The sequence below is a fragment of the Equus caballus genome, chromosome 1 (assembly GCF_041296265.1).
Source record: "Equus caballus isolate H_3958 breed thoroughbred chromosome 1, TB-T2T, whole genome shotgun sequence".
NCBI classification, from domain to species: domain Eukaryota; kingdom Metazoa; phylum Chordata; class Mammalia; order Perissodactyla; family Equidae; genus Equus; species Equus caballus.
The window spans coordinates 105,528,726-105,553,848 of NC_091684.1; the positions used below are offsets into that span (position 1 = coordinate 105,528,726).

The 25,123-nt window shown below is 41.5% G+C and overlaps 1 protein-coding gene across 1 annotated transcript in view; it reads right to left on the reverse strand.

Moving 5' to 3' along the window:
• Positions 1-39: 39 nt before the first annotated feature.
• Positions 40-25,123, reverse strand: part of TICRR (TOPBP1 interacting checkpoint and replication regulator) — a 37,128-nt gene continuing 12,044 nt past the window's right edge. The window contains exons 8-22 of the mRNA XM_023650046.2: positions 21,936-22,087; positions 21,029-21,129; positions 20,636-20,729; positions 20,463-20,542; positions 20,047-20,286; positions 19,431-19,527; positions 16,608-16,665; positions 14,983-15,120; positions 8,840-8,930; positions 7,734-7,789; positions 6,758-6,892; positions 6,003-6,160; positions 2,024-4,211; positions 1,770-1,895; positions 40-911 (exon numbers count right to left, since the gene is read on the reverse strand). Of these exons, the coding sequence (XP_023505814.1) occupies positions 799-911; positions 1,770-1,895; positions 2,024-4,211; positions 6,003-6,160; positions 6,758-6,892; positions 7,734-7,789; positions 8,840-8,930; positions 14,983-15,120; positions 16,608-16,665; positions 19,431-19,527; positions 20,047-20,286; positions 20,463-20,542; positions 20,636-20,729; positions 21,029-21,129; positions 21,936-22,087 (3,827 nt within the window). The 3' untranslated portion in view covers positions 40-798. The remainder of the gene's footprint in view (positions 912-1,769; positions 1,896-2,023; positions 4,212-6,002; positions 6,161-6,757; positions 6,893-7,733; positions 7,790-8,839; positions 8,931-14,982; positions 15,121-16,607; positions 16,666-19,430; positions 19,528-20,046; positions 20,287-20,462; positions 20,543-20,635; positions 20,730-21,028; positions 21,130-21,935; positions 22,088-25,123) is intronic.

Sequence of the window (25,123 nt, forward strand, 5' to 3'; positions counted from 1 at the left end):
TTAACCTCGGGCTGGAGCATTACACAGAAATGCACTGAATGCGAAATAACCAGAGATGATTTTATTGTTACATAGAGAATGCAAAAAATTTATTCTGAAACCTGCCACAGTCGTTTTGTATACGGTGCTTCAGTTTACAAGCACTGCCTCTGTCTTGGGGTCCCCACCTGACAGAAGCTCTGCAAGGGACCCGTGTTGGGGTCCTTTCTCCCACTTAGCAAGTGAGGCAGAGTGGTCCTCTGACTTGCCACGGTCACCGTTTGGGAGGGCTGGAGTGGGACCCTGGTCTTACAGTTCTTTTTCTGGTTCCTGACTGCCATGCTGCCTGAGTCCCACCAGCTAGACCACCTCCCTAATGTGGGCAGGTGTGGTGGGTTAGGGCGGGGCCTGGGGCAGACAGATTCCAGGAGGGGAATTTGAAAATCCTAAGGCGTTCCAGTGGGAATCTGAAAGCTGCCCGTGGTAAACGAGGCTTGAGACCAGGCCCCCAGTTTCCTTATGCCCATGGGGACCTGGCTGACTTCACCTTCATCTTTTGAACACCCTCTGCTCCATGAAGCCCTGGTCGTTCCTGTTTCTGTGCAGCGAGCCCAGGGTTACATGTGATGCTGATCGGTGGGCCCTGGCTCAGATGAACTGAGTTTCTGGGCACACTGCTGAGAGTTCCTCTATGGCATGCGGCTGGAGTTCCTGATACATCCAGAGAAAACCGCCTCAGAGCACTTCTGTCCCGGGAATGCAGTGGCTCTGGACGGCTCAGTAGTGTCTAGTTCAGTCCCCCAACCAGTCCCATCCTGACTAGCTAATCAGCTTCTTCCGTGTGTAAGTTCTACTGATGGGGCGTCTCCTGGAGATCGCTCGGCTGAAAGGAGATTCTTCTGCCGTGGGGGGAAATACTTCCATATCCTCATCTAGAAAAAGGCAGAAAGGCTTAGCACGCAGGAAGTAACTGCGGACAGGACAAAGGAAAATGGGCTTGAACTGCAGAGGGTTACACATGAAGATGGACTGAGGAAAACCAGCACTGCTCGCAGGTTCTCATGCTGCAGGAATGCGACCTACACTTTGAACGAGGCCCGACCCCGTTATGTCAGCACTGAGCTGACAGCAAAAAGTAACTGTGAAAATGCCAAGTACCTGGGTACTTCCGTTTATAGTCTGCACATTCTTTCTGTCTCAGATCTGTGGACTTTTTGCTGTTTTGCATGATTCATATTATAGTCTTGAGGGAAGAGAACCACCAAAGGGCCCCCCTCCTGCTCTCCCCTCCAGTTCTAGCAGGAGACCCTTCTAACCTGTAGTTCCCAGGCTCAATCCAGCTCTCTTCAGGTGGCAGGAGGAAAGGGGAACCCTAGAGTCCAAAGGCTGATTGCAACAGCCAGCCCTTCGTCACGCGGGATGCACAGAAACGCAGGGTATAAACCCGCTGCGGGGAAGGGCGGCTCTGCACACACCGCCTGCGCTCGAGCTGCTCTCAACACCCCCCTCAGAGCCCAGAGATGCACACGAGCTTTGGTCACCATTTTCAAGAAGGTGCAGTATTATGGTAGGATTTTGAGGGGGTTTCTGTTCAAACGCACAGAAGTTCTAATGTGGAGTTTCTCTGGAAAGGGCACATGACACTGTAGGGACAAAACGATCTGTCCCATACTCGGGCATGCACTCTGACTCCAAAATTCAACTGCCTGGCAACCCTGAGCTACTTTGGGCAGTCCCCCAAAGGACAGAATTTTGCTCCCGGTAAGTCTCCAGGACCTTCCACAGATTACCTCTGGCGTCTTTACACTGGGAGGAGCGCGTCCTCCCCTGGAACAGCAACGGAGACTGGGTCAGAGCCTGGAGACCGCTGGCAGAGAGGCAGCTCCACATGGCACAGCCAGCGGGTGGCGTGGAACCTGAGGACGGCACAGGGTCAGCACGGCCCCACGGGCCCCGAACCAGGAAGCCTGAGCCTCCTTAAGAAGCAACTCCTGAATGCTGCCTCACCAGGCGCTGTCCAAGGCCCCCACGCGGCAACACTCACCTGAACCAAACACCTCGTCGTCGCCCATGGAGGGGAGCTGGCGCGCACTCGCACTGGGGGACCTCGCCTCACTCTTACTGACTTCTGAGTCTCCTCTCTGCTTGTCACAGACTCTTTTGGCCTGACCCTCGGCTTCCTCCTTGGCAGAGAGGAGTCTCTTCCTGGAACCCAACCCAAACTGTCCCCAGGAGAAGGCTTCCTCAGCCTTAGGCACACTGTCCCTGGGAGGCGACTGGTCTGGCAGCTGACACACCCCCTCGAGCTCAAAATCCCCCAGGACAGGAGTCTTGTTGACGCTGAGTTCGAGGCCTTGCTCCTTCCCCTCTGGCTGGAGCAGTGACAAGCCCCCAGGAGGGTCTGTGCTGATGTCACCCCGCCCCGCGGAGGTGCCACCGCTACAGTCCACTGCCCTCTTTCTCCGGGGCCAGTCTTTAATCGTGTCAGGAGTTGTCTTCCCACTGTGTTTGGGAGATGGTGTCCAAGGAACCCCAATGTCTGTCTGAAATGGAGAGGGGGTGCTAGAGGGGCAGCGGGTCGGGGTACAGGACTGGCAGATGTAGGTTTGTCCCCCACTCTTGCCGGGGGTGCTGTGCGAGGGGTGAAGGCAGGGGGGTGACACGTAGGTGGTCTCGGGTTTGCCTGAGGGCTTGCTGCCCCTGGGCACGCTGAGCTCAGGGTGGGGGTGCTCCTCTCCCAGGGAGCTCTCCTCTCTTCTGAGGGGCTCAGCTTCTGACAAAGGGCTGGGGTCGATCTTCTTAATTCGAAGCTTGGGAAGGCCGGAAGCTTGCATCTCCAGCTCCACCTCGTAGGTCTGTGGGCGGGCAGAGGCTTCCGAGAGCCAAGCTGAAGCCTGCAGGTTCTCCAGTTGTGCGGCAGCCTGGCGCTGCCGTCTGTCTGCCGTACGGCGCAGGTCGTAGGAAGGCATCAGGGGAGAGCTGGGCCCGGGGGAGGCAGGAGAAGGAAGAGTCCCAGGGGTAGACAGAGAAGGCTTGTCATCAGCAACCACCATCCTTAACCCCTCATCTTCTTCCACTGGAGAAACGTCACTCTCCAAGCTATCACTGCCACGACCCTCAGCTTCGTCCAGAAGAGTGAGATACTCCGTGTCACTTGCAATAAGCAAAGGAGAGGACATATGCCAGCCATTCCTGAAACCGCGCCCGGGGTAACCATGTCTTTCAGGAGAAAACTGAGGAGAGGGGTTCACTTCCTTCTCGTCCTTTCCAGCACCAGTAATGGCAGGTGGGCTGTCAGTTACGCCAACCCTAGGAGTGACAGACGTGTTAGGCTGGCACTCCAGGAAGCTTCTTTCAGGATTAGAGGTCTTTCTATGCCTTTTCCCAACTTTAGAAGGCGGTGGAGGGGGCACGGTGTCAGAGTTAGCCATGTGTGAGATTTGACGGGGAGTTGAGGGAGCAGGACGGGCGAGAGACATGGCTGCACTGGGTGATGTCCAGGACTCTTTCCAATCCAGTTCTCTAGGGGGAGGAGATTCTGTTGAAGATTTCCTAGATGGACTCATGGAAATATCCCACGAAGGAGAGGTAGAACGGTTCTCTGGAGAAATAGGTGGGGAAGAAGTCATAGCTGTGTTCCCTGGTCTCTGCGGGCTTTCAACAGCTCTCTCCTCCCACGTCTGTGCTGGTCCCTCTGCCTGAGAAGCTCCAGGGACAGGGCGACGCTGGTGTCTCTGATTTGGAGGTGTGGCCGTGAAGGCAGGTTCTCTTCGCACGCCCGAGGCTGCTGCTCTCGGAGGCGTTCTGAGGAAGCATCGGGCCGGAGTCAGACACCCATCCCCGGCCCAGGTGGAGGGCGGAGCCGAGACTGCCGGACAGGAGGTGCTTTCTGGACCGGAACTCACCGATGGGGGCCAAGCGGAATTCTGCAGACATGCAGGTGGCTGAGCTCCTGGCCTGTGGGGAGTTCTCGGCACTCTTTCGAGAGGAGAGGCAGCTCCTTCTGCCACTCCTTTCTGAGGAGTGACTTTTGGTTGAGAGGGTGAATCCCAGCCATGTGACGAGGAGTCTTTTGAGGACTCCTTGAAAAGGACCTGTCTGGCAGGTGTCTTTTCTGTGGGGGATTTTTGCAGCCTTTCAGGGGTGCACAATGGAGTCTGTGGTGTACGAGGGAACCTTCTTGGTGTTGCTTTAGAAAAGCTTGGAGATTTCTGGTAACTCTTCTTAGGAGTCTGTAAAGGAAAATGCTATTTCAGTGCTTGATCATACTCATATTCTCTAAGGAGTGTTTAGTAATCTCTAAGACGATTAGAAAAGCAAACAGGAGATTTATAGTCAGCCAAAGGAATGAGCTTCAGCTGGTTTTCAAATAGTGACTGTCCACTTCCTTTACATGACTCAGATTTTACTTGGCCACTTTTTCCAGCACCAACCATTGTATACAGTCTTAGTTTGTTCTCCTAAGACAAATGAATAATCTTAATAATTTGCATGCTGCAGCTAGCACACGCTGTGCCTCTAACTGTATCACTACACCTCTCAGAGCTGTCCTCGTCCTCAGTGAGACAGCTATGTCTGACCTTTGCCCACAGCAGCTTCTAGGTGCCACACCAGCTGCTGTTCACCCATATTCCACTCGTGCATCTATGTGCCAGGCAATGTGTGTGTGTGGGGGGCAGGGGGCCAGAGCATGGAGCACACAGATATAAGGCACAGCAACAAAGAGAACATCTCAGAAAGGACACCCTCCCCCAAATTTTCCTTCTTTCTGGCAAAAATTCAGTTAAACACTTCAACAGGCAAGGAGGTCAGATACCTGTCATTTCTATAACCTTATTTGATCATCTCAAGGGAATCCTAGTCTAGTTAGCATTTCATGTCCAGTGCGGTATAGACAGATGATAATACAGTGTGGCCAAAGCAATGACAGGGATGTGCATGCGGCAATATGGGAGCACAGGGGAGGGCTGGCTGTCTAACCCAGTAGGCAGAGGGGGACAGGAATAGCAAGTCAGGTCTTCAAGAATGGGTGTCAGCGGGTGAAGGCAAAAGGTGAGGAAGCGGGGTAGAGGGCACTTTAGGCACAGAAAACAATATGAGCAAAGGCACAAAAGCAAAAACAGCCGTTGTGTGCAGGCCAGCGTGCAGCCTAATGCTGCTGAGAAGAGTATGAAGCACAGAAAGGTGAGGGCCGAGGCCAGCCAGGCCAGCAGAGACCAGACTGCAGAAGCCCTTGCCTGTCTGGGAGGAGACTGAACTTCGCCCTGTAAATCTGAGGTTTTCAAACACTTCCCCACAGCTCCCTGTCCTCTCCCAACCTCTAAGCAGTTTTTTGGGTTTCCAAACAAAGATTATTATTTTTGAACACAGGGTACCATTTTAGGAAAACATGGAAAACCCTGTTTTAAACAAATGAAGAATCTATAGAGCTTCAAGCAAAGTGATGTGGTCAGAGGAGCATCTGATGTGGTCACAGAGGTCACCCTCACCTCTGGGGGCCAGACAGACTCGAGAGGAAAAAGGCTGTTGAAACGTTCCAGAAGAATTGAACTAGGGCAAGAACTGCAGGGAAGGAGAAGAGGGAATGCTGTAAGACAGTTCGTAGATGAAATGGGCAGGCTGGATGGATCGGCTAGGCCTGGGGAGAGGGAGAAGTCAAGGATGACTCCCAGGTTTCTAACATGGGTCACCGGATTGAGGGGGCAACCTGAGGGAAATAGATGAATGAGACGGCACATTTCAGAAAGATACAGATGTCGTGTATGATACAAACAGTGGATGAAGCCAAGAGTAGATGTGATCATTTCCATCTCCTCCTCACACCTTGGCCTCAGCCAAACTGCTGCCTCAAGTCCTCATATACCCAGTATGTATTCATCTGGCTCAGCTCAAACCGCCCCAGATCTCTTTTATTATCTATAGATCACCTGCTTTCTCTTCCTTAATGGGCTCAGTGGGTTTCCTTGGTCATGTCTCTATGTTCCCCAAGACTATACTATTTTAACATTATAGAAATTTTATACCTGATAAGCTGTAGGTATCTCAGAACCCAGCGTGTTTCTTGAAGGCCTTTTAATTTGAGCTGAACCCTTCTCTGAGGGACTGATCACCTCAGACAATGCCCCGAAAAGAAGGCTCTTGGGAGACCGAATACTTTGGATTGGAGAATTTTCTCTTTGGTCTGCAAGTCAAAAACAGTGACGACATTTAATTCAACTCCTGCCCTCCCCAAACTAATAAAACAGCCAGTCCATACAAGAAAGAAGACAATAATTTTTGAAACCAACTAGAGGGAAGATCCCACCTAATTACATCAGCAACTGCAGTGACTGTGGCCATCTTAAATTTTAATGAGACTGCATATTTAACCCAGCCCCTATGTTAGGCAATGTAGGTGACTAAAATAATTTAATTTGTAATATCTGATGATCCAAGCTAATGATGGATAAAAGAATGAAGAACATACAAACAGATATCACCTGGGACAGCTGTGTGTAGGATCTGAACATACAGTGGGAATTACAGGTAATTTCCCCTGGAAGGAATGACTACCTACAAGGATAGTTTGGATGACCAGTTGTAGGAATCCAAAGGGATGACTCTGATAATGAAGGCCATGGACTGCTCATCTGGTCAGTACCCTGAACCTCAAATATACATATTTATTCTACTTCTCCAATGTCAAGAAAGAATATGTCAAATTTCATATTTCTTTTCCCAAAAATACTTCCCACCAAGTTGGCACGGACTTCTGAAGACAAGCGGGCAAGCACATTACCTAACTTGTCTTGCTGGAAGGAGTGAACTCTTTGCACACTTCGGGACTCTGGCTGAGACACAGAATAGAAGGAACCAGAATTTGTCCTGCTCAATGACAACTGCTTGATTCGAGGACTTCGTCTCAAACTTATTTCTACAAAACCAGAATCACAACCACAATAAGAGAGAAATGCAAACTTGACATTTTCCCATGTATGAAATGAGTAAAATTTATATAATACCACATACAAGATGGAAAGTTGACAAGCTATTGGCTTTGAGACTTCTGAAGCGTTGTAACAAAGATAAGAGGGATATGATATACAGCCCCAACAAGGTACAAAAAAACACTGACCCACTAGGCTGTCACCTCCAGAAGTCTCATGAACTGCCACTTTTAAGTATGATGTGGGGTAAAAACAGGTTTGTAAAATATAGTGTGACTTTTGCAAAAAATTTTTAAAATTTAAAAATTGTAGTTTTCATGTGTATATTACATATATTTGTATAAAAATAACACCTGTAAGAATACAATTAGAGCTAAAATGTTAACAGAATATTTCCGAGTTGTGAAATTACTAAGTGATTATTATAATTTTGGGTTCTCTATATTTTCTGAGATTTCTACGATAAGTGTAAATTACTTGATTAAAAGAAGTTAGTTTTTGGAAACCCCTCCTTCGTCATATATACACTTTAAAAACAACTCACAGCACTTTGCATTACATAGCAGGTTAGCCCTCACTCTGAATTCCATTTCTATTGTGCAAAAATATTTCTTCTCCAGAAACTCTCTCAGTACATTCTATGCAAAAGACGTTTCACCAATAAATGTTTACTGATGTATTCTGTGGGCTCAGAGCTGTCACAATGTCTGTAAAATATCTTAGGATATGCTGAGCGACGATATAAGTACACAAAGGTTTTCACAGAAAGTAGATAAAACACCTCCCCCACCCCCCAAAATAAAACAAAAGAAATGTAGGTAATACCACCTTCTTTTTCTGGGGACTCTTCAACAACGTCAATATCAGGACCAGGATCAGAGGATCTTGAGGAACAACAAGCACAAAGATTATTCAATATCACTCATAATTAATGCACATTAAAGAGATACAGCTTCTCACCTCACAAGGTAACAAAGCCCACAAGGTTTGGTAACACCAGTGTTGGCAAGCACTCTCATACATTACTGTTAAGAGTGAAATGGGTAGAAGATATTTTTTGGAAAGCAGTTTTACATCAAAATTATTTTAAAACGCACATACTTTCTGACCCACAAATTTTACTTCTTGCAATTTATCCTGTAGACAAACTTGCACAAGTGTGTAAAATCTGTGCACAAATAATGTCAAGATGGAGCCTTGACAAGATGGAGTAGATGCACTTCTCCCTATTCTGCCTGTTCAGTACAGCTAAAAACCCTGACATCATATATAAAGCAAATGTAAGATGACTCTCAGAGGTGGAAAGAAGAGGCAGACGGCTGGGGACGTCAGGACCTGAGGGGAGACAGGGCAGGGAGGTCCTGCTGACTCCTTTTTGCTTCATAGGTCCCAGATTGGGTGCTGGAGAAGCTGACAACCCGAACACACAAGAGGTGCAGACAAGAACTTCCCTAAGGAAAGCCAGCTCTGTCTTGCCAAAGAACCTGGAAAGGGGCAGCTAAGCAAGATAAATGCTACCCTAATCCAACCAATTGCCATGAAAACTGGCCCCTCATGCCCCTGTCAGCACAGGCCAAGGTGGGACCCTAGACTTCCAGCTTGCCTCCCTCTTTCCCCACGTCAACACAAGAAGATATTTAAAAATTGTGGACTACCATTCAATAGAATACTACTCAGCAATAAAAAGAGATGAACTATTGATACATGCAACAAAATGGATAAATCTCAAAACAATTATGCCAGGTCAAAAAGGCCAGACACAAGAGCACATTCTTATGGTCCTCTAGCCCACCGAGCGTATAGACTGCTCTTTGGCTACAAGTAACACAGTTAAGACTTGAGTCACGAAGGTCATGAGAAGGTAAACAGTGGCCCTCAAGATCATTTGGAGAGCTGTGTGGGGTATGAAGAAGCTGGACAAGGATGTCACTCACCTGCCCTTGATTTGTCTATGAAGCAGCCTTCTGGAGATTTGCTTATGGATTGGAGTCTCAGCCACACTCTTAGTCAGCAGTTTGTGATAACCTAAAAAGTAAACAGCATAAATGTCACTTAACCTTATCAAGAAGCAGCTGCAAGACAGAGGGAGCTGGTCGAACTCGTCCACTGCACACTGCTTAGCTGAAGTAGATCTCAATGGTCTTTGGACTAGGGTCTAACCATAGGACTCAATTTAACACGATACAATAGTTTATCAGAACTATTAGAGATTAAATAATAAACAAGCCAATGTAAAATGTTATAAAACTATTATCAAATACACAATCCTGAAAAAATGAAAAGTGCCTGCTTATTAGGGCTAACATGTCTGTCCACCTAGTTGGTGGTTCATGTATTTAAGATTAAATGAAATAAAGTATATGAAAATGCTGTTATGTCATGCAAATGTTAAGATATTTAATACTAAGGTAAATCTAGCCAGCATAAATTTTCTCCCTAGAACAGGTAGTCAAGCTACTCATGGAGGACTGGTTTTAAGGAAGTTAAAATTGACTAGAAAGAGGAGTGATGTCAGGAGGAATGTGGAATAAGGACCCCTGAAAAAACTCTCCCCATAAAAGGAATGAGAACACCAATTAAAATGGTCAAAATCAACTTTTTCAGAACTCTGGAAATTAACCAGTTTGCAACAATCCAGGGAATATTTATTCAACAAAAACGGCTGAATTTCAGTAAGAATAGTGAGCTTTGTAGAACTGTAACTTGTCCCAGTCCCAAACCCTGCTCTCTAGCCTCATTGCAGCCTTGAGAACCAATAGCCTGCAATTGTGGTGAAAACCAACAGCCCAGGAGCCTCTGGAGGGGGCAGAACAGGACTGAAGCCCCCCAAAGCCCCATTCCCAGAAACTGTCATTATCTGACCTGTCTGCCAGTTCCCTGGAAAATCCCACTCGAAAGGCTCGTCTCTATTTGACCTGACTCGGCACTCACCCAGTGCAAACAACTTTTCCCCAGGGAGCATATACTGAAAACAACCAGCAGCAATTACAAACATCACAGCTGCCTGAGGGAGTGACGACACTCGTGGCAAACAACAGTTGACCAAAAGTTTAAATGGGAAAACGGGGGAATGAGATGTCCAAAGGGGACTCTGCAAACTCACGCATTCCTGGTAACTTAAAAGTCCATGTGCTGTAGGGCTGTGTGCATGCCAGGAAAGACCCGAAAAGGCCCTAAACTGACATCTTTGGCTGATCTTGGGGCTCCTGCCTGGCTGAGTAGTGAAGGCATGAGCCAAGGCACAAACAGGGCCCTCAGCAAAGGCTGGGAGACGTGCTGGTCCCGGGCACTTAAGGAAACCTCTGTCCAACCATCAGCTGACCACTAAGCCGAATGAGCAGAGACTTCAGTAGCTACAATGACAGAAGACAAACTTTAAAGAATTCGTTCAGGAAAGTAACTAAACAAATAAAAGCAATAACACCACCAACAAACCCTGGTAGGGAGGATGGGTGGTCTGATTGCAGAGTTGCCTCATTATATTATTTAAAATGTCCAGTTGTCAACAAAAAATATGAGACATGCAAAATACAAGAAAGTATGGCCCATACACAGGAAAAAAAAAAATCAGTTCATAGAAACCACCCCGAGGAATCCAGATGTGGGATTTATTAGACCAAGACTTTAAATTAGCTATCTGAAATATGTCAGGAGTGGGAGAACCTGATTTCCAGAGTTACCAAATGGTAATATTCAGAATATCTAATTCTCAACAAAGAATTACAAAGTATATAAAGAAACAGGAAAGTACAGCCCATTCCCAGGAAAAAAAGAATCTGACAGAAACCATCTGTGAGAAAGCCCAGACACCAGAGACACTCGTCAAAGATGTTAAATCAAATTTTCTAAATGTGCTCAATGAGCTCAAGTAAACCATGGACAAAGAACTAAAGAAAGTCAGCAAACCAGCGTATGAACAAAACGAGAATATCAATAAAGTGATAGAAATTATAAAAAGGAACCAAACAGAAATTCCAGAGCTGAAAAGTACTGAAAAATAACTGAAATGAAAAATTCACTGGAGGGGTTCAACTTCAGGTTTGAGCAGGCAGAAGAATCAGTAAACCTGAAGATAAGGCAACTGAAATTATCCAATCTGAGCAGAAAAAAACAGAATTAAGAAAAATGAACAAAGCCTGAGGGACCCCTGGGACACCATCAAGCATAATAACATACACATGCTGAGAGTCCTAGAAGGAGAAAAGAGAGAGAAAGGGGCAGAAAATAATTTGAAGCAATGATTGAAAACTTCCTAAATATGATGAAAGACACGAATCTACACGTCCAAGAAGCTCAGTGAACTCTAAGCAGGATAAACTCAGAGACCCAGATAGACTATAGTCAAATTGTCAAAACCCAGAGCCCAAGAATCTCAAAAGCAGCCACAGACAAGCAGCTCAGTAAGATGAACAGCTGATTCCTCATCAGAAACGTCAGAGGCCAGAGGGCAGTGAGAGGACCTAAGTAAAGTCCTGAGAGAAAAAAGGCCATCAACCAAGAATTCTACATCTGGCAAAAACTATTCTTCAAGAATAAAGTAGAAATTAAGACATTTCCTGATCAACGAAAGTTGAGGGCTTTCATTATCAGTAGATCTGCCTTATAGGAAATGCTAAAGGGAGTGCTTCAGGCTGAAATGAAAGGACACTAGACAATAACCTGACACCACAAGGGGAAATAAAGGACACTGGTAATGTAACTACACAGGTCAACACAAGAGCCAGTATCATGGTACTTTTGGTTTGCAACTCCTCTGTTTTTCCAGTATGATTTAAAAGGCAAATGTATAAAACAATAATTATAAATCTATGTTAATGGGCACCATTTATAAATATGTAATCCATGACAATAACAATACAAGGAGCAGGGATGGGAATATAGAAGAGCAGAATGTCTGCATACTATTGAAACTAAGGTGGTATTACTCAATGGGTTTTAAGTTTAAGATGTTAATCGTAATCTCCAAAGTAACTACTAAGAAAATAACTAGAAAATACATAGAAAAGGAAAGACAAAGGGAATCAAAAAGATGCACTAGAAAAAAATCAGCTAAATTCAAGAAAGGTAGTAATGGAGAAATAGAAGAACAAAAAAGACATGATATACAGAAAACAAATAGAAAATGGCAGAAGTCCTCCCTTAGTAATTACATTAAATGTAAATGCATCAAGTGCTCCAATTAAAAAGCAGAGATTGGCAGAATGGATTAAAAAAAATATGATCCAATTATATGCTGTCCACAAGACTCACTTTAGATACAAAGATACAAATAGGTTGAAAGTAAAAGGATAGAAAAAAGATATTTTACGCAAAAGAGAACCAGCATGGTTATATTATTGTCAGACAAAATAGACTTTGTCAAACAAAGTTAAAAAATCAAAGTACATTATATATTAATAAAAAGTTCAATCCATCAAGTAGATACAACAATTATAAACATACATAAATCTAACAGCAGAGCCCCAAAATGTATCAAGCAAAAAACTGACAGAACTGAAGGGAAAAACAGATAAATCAACAATAATAGTTGGAGGCTTTAATACTCTACTTTGAATAATGGATAGAACAATTGAACAGAAGATCAGCAAGGAAACAGAAGACTTGAACAACACCATAAACCAACAAGACCTAACAGACATCTATAGGACACTCCATCCAACAAGAGCAGAATGCACATTCTTCTCAAGAACATAAAGAACATTCTCCAGGATAGGCCAAATGTTAGGCCATAAAACAAGTCTCAGTAAATTTAAAAAGACTGAAATCATACAAAGTGTGTTTTACAACCACAATGAAATGAAATTAAAAACAGAAGGAAATCTGGGAAACTCACAACTATGTGGAAATTAACACATTCCTAAATAACCAATGGGTCAGAGAAGAAATCACAAGGGAAATTAGAAAATATTTTGAGATGATGCAAATGAAAACACAACATACCAAACCTTACAGGATATAGCTAAAGCAATGCTTAGAGGGGAATTTGTACCTATGAATGCCTGTATTAAAAAAGAAGATCCCAAATCAGTAACATAACCTTAACCTTAAAAAACTGAAAAAGATCAAACTAACATCAAAGCAAGTCGAGGGAAGGAAATACTAAAAACTATATAGAAAATAAATGAAATCAAGAATAGAAACACAATAGAAAAGTCAATGAAACCAAAAGCTGGTTCTCTGAAAAGATCATTAAATTGACAAACCTTTAGCTAGACTGACCAAGAAAGAGAGGGAACACTCAAATTACTATAAAAGAGGGAATATAGCTACGAACCTTACAGAAATAAAAAGGACTATAAGGAAATACTGTGACCAACTCTGTAACAGCAAATTAGATAACCTAGATAAAATGGACAAATTCCTAGAAAGACACAAATTGCTGAAAACAGACTGAATAATAAACAGAACATCTGAATAAAGCTATAACAAGTAAAAAGATGGAATCAGTTACCAAAAATCTTCCCACAAAGAAATACCCAGGACTAGATGGCTTCACTGTTGAATTCTACCTAAGATTTAAAAAAGAATTAACACTCTAACATATGGTCAACTGATTTGTGACCAGGATGCCAAGAGAATTCAATGAGCAAAAAATAGTCTTTTACAACAAATAGGGCTGGGACAACTGGACAGCCACATACAAAAGAATGATATTGGACTTCTGTTTCACACAAAATAACATACAAAAATTAACTCAAAATAGACCAAAGACCTAAATGTACAAGCTTAAACTATAAAACCCGGATTCAGTAATGGTTTTTTAGATATGACACCAAAAGCACAAGCAACAACAAAAATAGATTAGAGACTTCATCAAAATTACCCAAGATTGGGATAAAATATTGCAAACCATATATCTGATAAGTGACTAGTATCTACAATATATAAAGAACTCTTACAACTCAACAGGAAAAAGACAAATAACCCAATAAAGAAATGGGAAAATATTTGAATAAACATTTCTCCAAAAAAGATATATAGATGGCCAGGGAGCACATGAAAAGATGCTCAACAACATTAGTCATCAAGGAAAAGCAACTCAACCACAATGAGATACCACTTCACACCCACTAGGATGGGTAAAATCAAAAAAAGGGACAAAAGATGGTGACGAGGATATGTGGAGAAACTGGAACTCTCATACATTGCTAGTGGGAATGAAAAATGGTATAGCCATTTGGGAAAACAGTTTGGTGATTCCTCAAAAAGTAAACACAGTTATCATATGACTCAGCAATTTCATTTCTAGGCATATGCTTGAGAATTAAAAACATGTCTATACAAAATATTGTATATGAATGTTTATAGCAGTATTATTCATAATAGTCAAAAAGTAGAAACACCTCGAATGTCCGTCCACCAACTGATGGATTAATAAAATGTAGTTTATCCATACAATGGTATATTATTGGCAACAAAAAGAAATGAAGCACTGAGACATGCTATACCGTGTACAAACCTTGAAAACATGCCAAGTAAAAAAGCCACTTACAAGGACCACATATGGTATGGTTCCACTTAAAAGAAATATCCGTAACAGGAAACTCTATAGAAACAGAAAGTAGACAGCTGGTTGCCTACAGCTAAGAGGGTTGTGGAAATGGGGCGTGACTGCTAAAGGGTATGGGGTTTCTTTCTGGAGTGAAGAAAATGTTCTGGAATTAGTGGTGATGGTTGCACAACTTTATGAATGTACTAAAAACCACTGAACTGCATACTTTAAAAGAGTTGATTGTATGGTACATTAATTATATCTCGATTATTAAAAAAGAACAAAAAAGCAAAAGAAAAACCCAAAAGACTATAAAACAACTGGTTACTACCCTTCATTTCTTTTTAACTGTTTTTATAAAATAGATGCTTGTCTATAGGGGCAACTAGGATGGGAGGATTGAGAGAGACCAGGATGAATTCTTCATCCAAGCTTGGAAGGAGAGAGACTCCAAGGGGAAAATTAACTGATGATAACCACAGAGGAGAGGAAAAAAGATAAGATGAATGAGCTTCTGCAACAAGAGTGTGGGGACTGGTTTGGGTCCAAGAACCTCCTTCTCTTGGTTACCCTAAGATGTAGTACCTTTGGTCCTCTTGAAGTTGTCCTCCAGACCTTCCACAGCTGACACAGAATGGCTTCTAGGCAACCCCCGCTTTACGGATCTCTTTGAAGGAGAAATCATTTCCCGGTTGAAGAGATTTCTTCGAACTTTGGTCACTTCTGAAAGCATTAAAAAAAAAAAAAGCCAAATATTATTGCTAATAAATGCCTTATCTGGGAAGAGAAAGAAATCCAAAACAGAGAAGCTATTTAAGGAAACTATCCTACAGACTGTTTTCTACATTCACATTTACTAATAGGATTTCCTTAAATATTATATTCACATGGTACATTAAAACTATTTGCTCTTACAAATTCAACTTAAATCCAGCTTTTCAGGAGTAAGGAAAGCCCACATCACTTAAATGAAAAGCTTCACTCATTGTAATACGGACATAACCCTTAAGAGAGAGGTTGGCTAATGTGGTCTTGGTCCTTTCACTGTATCCCAGCGTTAGGATGATTTCCTCACTCTGGGCCTCTCTGCTGCTTTGTATTCAGCTCAGCCTCAAGTAGAGAAACTGTTTTTCTCAAGTTCACAGATTTCACTCTTCTTCTCATAAGGATTTTACTAATTTGCTAGCTTATTTTACATTTTCTTCCTAACTCCAGAACATGAGAGTTGTGACCATCTGGACTCAAAGTTAGGAAAACAGCTGAAGAGTCAAGAAATACTTGTCAAAGCTGGCAGGAAGGCATGGTAATCTTAAGCAAGATGGCCTAGTGGAGAGGCCCCTCAAAAATTCACCAAGGGTAAATTGTTCTAAGAGCAAGTTATTTAAATAAAAACCAAATAAACCGGGATCGACCAACTGGGAGGAGCCCTTATGTTTATGTATCAACAACATAAATATTAATGTTAAGGACACTGATAACACACAGCAAAGTTTCAAAAGTTTCTCTGTCTCCATTATGAGTCCCTGTTACCTGCGTTAGGCTCTCTGTGAAACTGATTTATGACCCCATAGCCAAATTTGACTTGTTACTTTCTCTTCTTCCCAAGTTTTTGAAAAGTTTGATATCCACAGAAAATTTCAAAGAACAAACACAGAGTTGTCACTAAAATTCACCACTTGTCAATATTTGTTTTTTCCCTCCACTTCTCTCTGTATTTGTACAATTTTCCACCCCTGAACACCACAGAGTAACTTGCAGACGTCACAACTCTTCAGCATGTGTCTCCTAAGAACCAGGGCCTACTATCTAATCCACCTTTGAATTTCTCTCATTGTCTCAACAATATCCTTTATAGCTTTTTTTTCCCTTTCTAAATTTAAGATCCAAGTCGGGATCATGTAGTGCATTTAGCTATTGCACTAAAACTCCTTTCATCCAAACCAGTTTCACTGACCTTTTTGTTTTTTGGCTTTCATCATAATGGCATTTTAAAAGAGGATTTCAGGCCAGTTATTTTGCGGAATGCAGTATTTTGAGACCATGTGAACATCTTATTCCCTTAGCACACAGTATTTGGATATATTTCATTAACCAACAACTATACAAAACTCTAACTTATAACCATACGCAGCTGCCTAAGTACATGCAATCAAAACAAATTTGTCATTCTAATCAATAAACACAGGGTACACCGAGAAAAGAAAGTGTACCTTGTACTGTATCTTTCCCTGGGAGTGGAGGCTGCTGAAGGGTAGGGTGAGAATTCTCCTGAAAGAAGAGAAAATCCAGCAAGAAAATTTAAATAAGCATTCACTTAAAATATAACAATTGGGGCCAGCCCAGTGGTACAGCAGCTAAGTTTATGAGCTCCACTTCAGCGGCCAGGAATTCACCAGTTCAGATCTCAGGTGTGGACCTACGCACTGCTTATCAAGCCATGCTGTAGCAGGTGTCTCACATATAAAATAGAGGAAGATGGTCACAGATGTTGGCTCAGGACCAATCTTCCCCAGCAAAAAAGAAGAGTATTGGTGGCAGATGTTAGCTCAGGGCCAATCTTCCTTAAAAAACAAAAAAATAAATGTATTAAAATATAAGAATAAAAATTCCACATGAAACCCTTTGACTCCTACAGTTCCACGTGTAGAAATCCACAACAGAAACAGTTGTTAAAATGCACAAAAATAGATATGTTCCAAGGACACTAAAGGCTGTATTGTAAAAACACAAAATAAGAAACACCCTAAATACCCATAAAGAGTGAAACATAAATTACCATACATCCATCCAAGGCAGGTATAAAAGAATTAGAAAGACCTGTAAGAATAGAGAAGGAAGGAAAGACCTATATATACTAACACAGAAAGAGGTCCATGGTGGGGAAAAAGTAGAAGAAACTGCAGAATAATAAGTATAGAAGGTTAGCCATTTGTAATGTTTATGGACATGTGTGTGTATAACAGAAGTGTGGACAGAAAAGGGCCTGCGAATACAAACAGCAAACTGTCATCAGCGATTACTTCTGAAGAACAGATGGAAAAGAACCACTCTAACTTTTAACTTTATATGATTTCAACTTTTTAATGATGATTATGTATATCTTTTATAAGTAAAAAATAAAAACCCATATAAATTAATTAGAGGATGGCTATACTCTGAGGAACTTCTCTGTATTAAACTGCTATTTACTTGTTATTATAGTAGAGAATTCAAGAGTCTAAAGTTCAGATACCTCTCAAACAATGCAACTGTTTTTTCAGTTATGCCACCGTAATAACTGAAGAATGAAGTATCACATGGGGCAGATGTTTGTGTTTTTTTATGAAGCAAAAGATTTTGCCCTGAGCTAACATCTGTTGTCAATCTTCCTTTTTTTCCCTCTCTCCCCAAAGCCCCAGTGCTTGGTTGTATATCCTGGTTGTAAGACCTCCTAGTTCCTCTGGGTGAGCCACCACCGCAGCACAGCAACTGACAGACGGGTGGTGGTTCTGTGACTGGGAAGCAAAGCTGGGCCGCCGAAGCAGAGCACGTGGGACTTTAACCACTAGGCCGTCAGGGCCAGCTCAACAAACGATGTTCTTCATTAACCAAAATCAAATCCTGATCTCAGTGAATCTGGTCTCATAGAATGAAACTTTCTTGGCCAATCTAAATCTAAGGTTTCAAAAAGGAGTGCTGGAAAGGACTGCAAATCACTGTAAAATCCAGTGAGAGGAGGTCTGACACCTTTTAGATTTCAGTCTCCAATCAGGAGTCCAAGATACATAAGATCTGCATCTTCTGCACTTATACTTACTAACGATACTAAGATAATGAGCAACACTAACTCTTTAAAAGAAATCCCAGGGCTAGCCCCGTGGTGTAGTGGTTAGGTTTGGCACACTCTGCTTTGGTAGCCTGCGTTAATGGGTTTGGATCCTGGGTGCAGACCTACACCACTCGTCAGCCATTCTGTGGCAGCGACCCACATATAAAGTGGAGGAAGACTGGTACAGATGTTAGCTCAGGGCTAATCTTCCTCAGGAAAAAAAAAAGAAATCTCACCTCCAATTCCAAAAGACAGTCATAAATCTCCAGAAACCAAGAGTGAACCGCTATTGTAATGATTGTTTCCAAAGCTAGTTCTCAAAGAATTTTAACTCTTCTCAGATAATTCATGCAGTTCAAAACTTTCAAAGCATTTTTTTCATTTCTTTCTTAGCAAAACATTAATTCTACTTAGTGAATAGACTCCAGTTGAGTTTCTTTTTTGTTTTGCAACCAATAAAAACCTCGTCTTTCCATCTACTGCCATAGAAAAACAACTGCCACCTTGCTTCTTGCTTCCTGAGAGTCCTTTTTTTAAAAAATTTGTTACATAAGTAAAACATATGTACTGAAGAGTACTTTCTGGTACGCAAAGTCCTATTATGATTGTACATTATTTTTCAAAGTCTCTTTGCTTATGTTAGTTATTATTTTATAAGTTTTCTTATCTACATTAAAGATTTTTAAATTTTTTTTTATTATTTTTTTTTTTTGGAGAGGCACTTGGCCTTGAGCTAACATCTGTTACCAATCTTCTTCTTTTCGGTGAGGAAGATTGTCGCTGAGCTAACATCTGTGCCACTCCTCCTCTATTTTATGTGGGACACCGCCACAGCATGGCTTGATGAGCAGTGTGTAGGTCTGTGCCCGGGATCTGGGCCTGCTGAAGTGGAGCACACGAGCTTAACCATATGCCACGGGGCTGGTCCCTACATTAAAGATTTTAAATTAACTTATTTATTCCTGACTTTACTTGCTGTTTTTCTTTATATTATCTCTAACTGTCACACTTTAGGGGAAAATGGTTAATCTTTAACAAATTTCTATTTCTTTATTTCTTGGATTACAGTGGTATACACATTCATAAAACTACCTCATTTATTTTTGTATCCTCCAATGTCCATTTCTTAAAAGTAGAGACACTGCCTTCCGTTGTTTATTGTATCAATTCATGCCAAAGGAACAACTCTGGTAGTGTGATTTCTTGTCTCCTGGAAATGACTTACATTTTTTGTAGCTCTCTTGGACACTTTGGGAATTTCAATTTGTCGAAGATTCTGTGAAACGTCTGCAATACTTTTATGTCTTATTAATGCATTTTTCCTTTTGAAAATAGAAACAGAACAGTCAACATACAATCAATTCAGGTTACAAAGCAGTTAAAGTAGAATGGAACTAGAGTTTAAAATAAAACATTATTTAAATAAAAGTTATCTTGGGGTTGGCCTGAATTTACAGCAAAACAAATCAACCTCAGAATTTCTAAAAGTGACTACTATAGATTCAATTAGTTATGAACAACGAGACGAATCAAGAAAAACTTAAAAAATAAGCTGAAACCCTAAGCTTATCTCATGAAAGGCTCCTAGTTCCTGGAGCCCCACATAGCAGTCAGGAAGGGCACTGTGGACTACACAATACATATTTGTCTATTCCTTGAATAATATAGAGTGTCAGATGCTCCTTGTTAGGAACTTCAACAACTGGCTTCTATGATTTAGAAATAAGGGCAACTATTAATTCCATCAATTATAGACAAAGACAACTGGACTACGGTTTAAACATGCCCCTTGGCAGAATGGTAACAGGGCAAGTAAGTTCTTTAATTCCTTGAGCTCCTACCTTCTCTTCTTAGCTGATCTGGTACGAAGGTCCTCTAGCTGGTCAGATTCAGTGCCACCCGACACTGATCTATGCGAACTTGACAGAAGAGGCACAGAAGGAAGGGGTGATTTGCTCTCCTGTGTCATGGAGTCATCACTGAAAAAATCCATAGGAAGGACACCAGCCAGCTTCGGAGGAATTGCAAACCCTAGGCTGTTGTAAAGATTTCCGAGTGTCTTTGGGATAGAGTCAATATACCTGTGGAACAGATTGGTTAAATATGGAACATATGGAACACCATTCCACCCTCCTTATGCCCTTCCTCATCCAGCATGAGAAACAGTCCTTACAATTCCATAATTCTAAGACAATAAGACATATGTAAGTTCTTGGTAAAATAGTTTTAAAGTTAAATTAGTAGGTATCAAACTTACAATCGCAAAATTTCCTCCAGAAACTTTGCCAGGTATGCCGAATCCTCAGTTAAACACACCATGCGCAGCAAATCTGCCACCTGAAGGAGATTTTAGAAAATTGCCGCCTGCCCTCTGCAGGGAAGCTGAAAGCATCCACGGCTACCCCCAGCGGCACTGGGCTGTATACTTGCCTCCTCCACTATCCGCTCCATGTCATCTATGCTTTCATGTGCTGAAGGGCACTGCAGGCACAGCTCCAAACGAAGAAACACCTGAAGCTGGCACCTGGAGAGAAAAAGAGACTCAGTCATTTCTCCTTTAAGTGCTGCTTAACTGAAAGCTCCTTCCTTAAGCATAGATCTGTTTACATAAGAAACAAGAACCGAAAGGGAGAAGAACCAGTGCTTTCTCTAAATGACGACATGGCTATTAGGTCAACAGGCGACTCAAACTGCACATTACAAGAGCATAAGGAACCCGTCACAAAAGCCTCTTCGAGCAATCGGCAACCTATTTTAAACTGATACAAGCACATCTTGGAGCTTTGCTTTATAGTGTGGCAAAAAAAAAAAGTCTTTACTCACTCTCTGACTTTATCTTCTTTATCCAGTTTTTTTCCTAGATTCTGTCGAAGACTTTTGCTAGTTTTTAAGAGGTTATTTTTTACTTGATTCAAGCAGTTCATCTGAAAATACAAAATTATTACATAGGAGAATATTAACTTATTTATCATTCTTTCTTTCACAGCTGACTAATGGCCTAAGAAGGGAAATAAATTCCCTTACAAATTTTCCCCTTCTTTCATTTGAATGAAAAATAGTGACATGAATATTCTTCTTTTATATCTTTAAAAAGAACATGGTAAAAGTATTTGAGAGTAAGTGGGCATGGATACAGCAAGTCTGCAGATTTGCACTTTCTTTAAAGGAAGACCCCAGAACGTAGTTATGGAGAAGTCTAAGTACTCTAAACAACTCTCCTGTCTGCTTTAGAGAAGGAGCCTGGCTTTCGCCACCAACCACAAATAAAAACGACAAAATGGTCTAAACAGTGGTTTGCAACATTCCTGTGCAGAAGAATCATCTAGGAAGTTTTTGCAAATATAGATGCCCCGGTCCCAACCCTGACAGATCTGTTTCAGTTGCTCTGGAGGGAGCCAGGCATCAGCATTTTACAAAAATGATCTAGGTGACTGTAAAGTGCAGCCAGAGTTAAGAACCAGCGGCTTAATTCATGCAGCTAGGACGAAGGTCGAGGTTTCTTTGGAAGAGAAGTACAGGTAATTACCACCCCCACCAGCTGTTTCCTTGATTTCTGCCTTTCCAGTTCACCACGTCCACCTCCCAAGATCTGGAACTGTGCTCACCCCTTGCTCATCTTATCATTTTTTAATCATACACTGCATAACCGACATTTCCCAGACACGTGAACCAAAGCCCCTAACAAGAACCAAGCACTACATCTATGACAAACAAGATCCGACTCTCTTACTTCTAACTCCTCGGCACCTCTGGCCTTGAGGAAGGCTTTAATGGTCGAGATCATGTTCTGAGCACCTGAGTACAACCTCATTTCTCCTGTGGCCACAGTCTTTTGGTAATTTTCATGTATGTAAGACAGTAGCTCCTCCTCAGTTTTAAAATCTGTGAAAAACAAAGACATATTGATCATCACACCGAGCCGAAGTCCTTGTATTATTTAAGGCAGTGGCTGTCAACTGGGAATTTCTGCCTCCAGGGGCTGTCTGGCTGACTGAGTCGTCACAACTGGTGAGCAGAGGGATGTTACTGGCATCTGGTGGGCAGAGGCCAGGCATGCTGCTAAACATCCTACAGTGCACAGGACGGCCCCACAACAGAGAATCATGAGATCCAAAACGTCAACAGTGTTAAGAGTGAGAAAGCACAGAGACAGCGATTAATTTTAAGGCTTTGCAAAACAAGTGTACATGTTATAAATTTAAGGGTAACCACTAATGGAAAAGAAATAAACTACATAACCTCCAAACCTAGAAGAAATGAAAAAGAGGAATAAAAAAAACTTGATTAATCCCATGGCCTGCTAGAAAGGAAAAGAACCAAGAGAAGCACAAACTAAGACACTAAAATACACCTAAGCTTATGAGTAATCAGAATTACAAACATTTATCTTACAAAAACACTTGCTGATTAAAAGATAGGAACTGTCAAATTAGATTAAAAAAGTATGCATTTATAAAGACTATACCCAAAACACAATGACAAAGCAACATTGGAATAAGGGAACAGAAAAAGATATTAAGCCAAACACTAACGAAAGGAAAGCTGGTGTAGCTATATTAATACAAGCAAAATAAACTTTAAAGCTTAAAGTTATTAGAAATAAATAAAAAGTTATCATTACACATTGACAAAAGATATAATTACAAGAAAGATATAAACAATTTTGAACTTGTATGAACCTACAAGAAAGCCTCAAAATATATAATGCAAAAGTTGGAGAACTGCAGGGGAATTTTGACAAATCTACATGGTGAAAGACTGTAACACGATATCTCAGTTATGGGTAAAAGCAGAAAAAAATAAGAATGTTGAATATTCAAACATTAATGAACTTGAGGTAATGGACATGCAAAGAAGCAAATACCCAGCTATTAAGAGAATATATATACATTATTTTCAAGTACATGTGGAATATTAACAAAACTTGACCACACATTAGACCAGAGTTTCAGCAAATATTAAAGAATCATTATCTTACAGAGTACATCTGTGCACAGTCCGAAAATACTAAAAACTAATTAAAAAAATAAAGCACTCCCTTATATTATGTATGTTAGAAAATATTTAGAACTGAGTATCAGTGAAAATGGAATATAGCAAACTTGTATAATGCAGTTAAATTTGTATTTAAAGGAAAAGTTACAGAGTTAAATTATCTTTTAAAGACAAAAAATTAAAAACCAAATAGCTAAGGGTCCAACACAAGAAATAACACAAGAGAGCAAATGCAAAAAATAAAGGATAAAATAAAGATAACATAAATGAATAAAATAGGGAAAAAACCCAAAAGATCAACAGAAGCAAAGACAATTCTTTGAAAAGCCAATAAAACAGAGAAATCTATATCAAGATCAAGCAATTAAAAAAAGAAGAGAGAGAGACAAAAATAAACAATATTAGAGATGAAAAAATAGGGGAAGGCCCCATGGCTAAATAGTTAAGTTTGCGCACTCCACTTTGGTGGCCCAGGGTTTCGCCAGTTGGGATCCTGTGCGCAGCCATGGCACCACTCATCAGGCCATGCTGAGGCGGTGTCCCACATAGCAGAGCCAGAAGGACCTACAACTAGAATATACAGCTATGTACTGGGAGGCTTTGGGGAGAAGGAAAAAACAGAGATTAGTAACAGATATTAGCTCAGGTGCCAATCTTTAAAAACAAAGAAATGAAAAAATAGAGCAGAATTTCAATTACTATTAAGAGGTATACGGTCGAGGTTCATTTTTTTCCATTTTTTGTCCAGTTGTTCCAGCACCATTTGTTGAAAAGATTATCCTTTTCCCATTGAACTACTGGAGCAACTTTGTCAAAAATCAATTTACCATTGTTGTGCAGGAACATTTCTGGAAATAATCTAGTCCCGAAACTGTTAATATCGCATCGTCTTGAGTACATACTGTTATTTTTGCTCTCTCTTAGATGTATCATCCACATTCTTCTACCTTTACTAGCTCATTAAAGATGCTGTCTCACTCAAACTGATTATCATCTATGGATCTAGTACTCCACAGGAAAAAAATCGTTAAAGGAGCAGAAAACTTTCACTCTAGAATTTTTAAAGGAACTCAAAGATGACATCATGCAACTTTTGCCCAAAGTTCATAACCCATTGTCACCAGTCATCCCATAGGACTGGCACTGTCAGTGTGAGCTAAGAATGTACCCCCAAAATAAGAGACTTACTGTAATTCAATCTATTTTCAAAAAAGAAAAGAGAACAAATAGGAAAATAAAAGCTACTGGATGAAATAATTCTGCCCAACTTTGAAAGATCTCAATAACCTCACCCTAGATTACTCACAAACACTTCCCCTTTATTCATAAATGCATAAAACTTCTTTAACCACTCATCCTACGGCCAAGCCCTGGCCCCTCCTCTTTGTGACTTTGCTTATGCCAGTCCCCCATCTAGCACACTGTTTTACCTTTCTGCCATCTGGACTCTGCTCATTCTTTTTTTTTTAGGCCAGGTTTGAATTTATTTATTTATTTGTTATTTTATTGAGGTCATAACAGTTTATAACATTGTGAATTTCAGGTCTACATTTTATCAGTTTCTGCACAGATTGCATTGTGCCCACCACCAATAGTCCAATTTTTATCCATCATCATACATATGTGCCCCTTTACCCCTTTCACCCATCCCCCAACCCCCTTCCTCTCTGGTAACCACTAATCTGTTCTCTTGGTCCACGTGTTTGTTTATCTTCCACATATATAAACTAGGCTCATTCTTCAGAGTCTAACCTGGGCTCCACTGACTGGCTCCTTAGAAGTCTCCCCAGCCTCTTCCAGCCCAAGACTGACCTCTTTTGTGATGCTTAGTATGTTTTTAACTCCCAAATGAGCAAGTAATTTCTCTTTTAGACTCTTGGCTCTCTTATGTATTAGTTTTTTAGTTCATTATATATATTACAT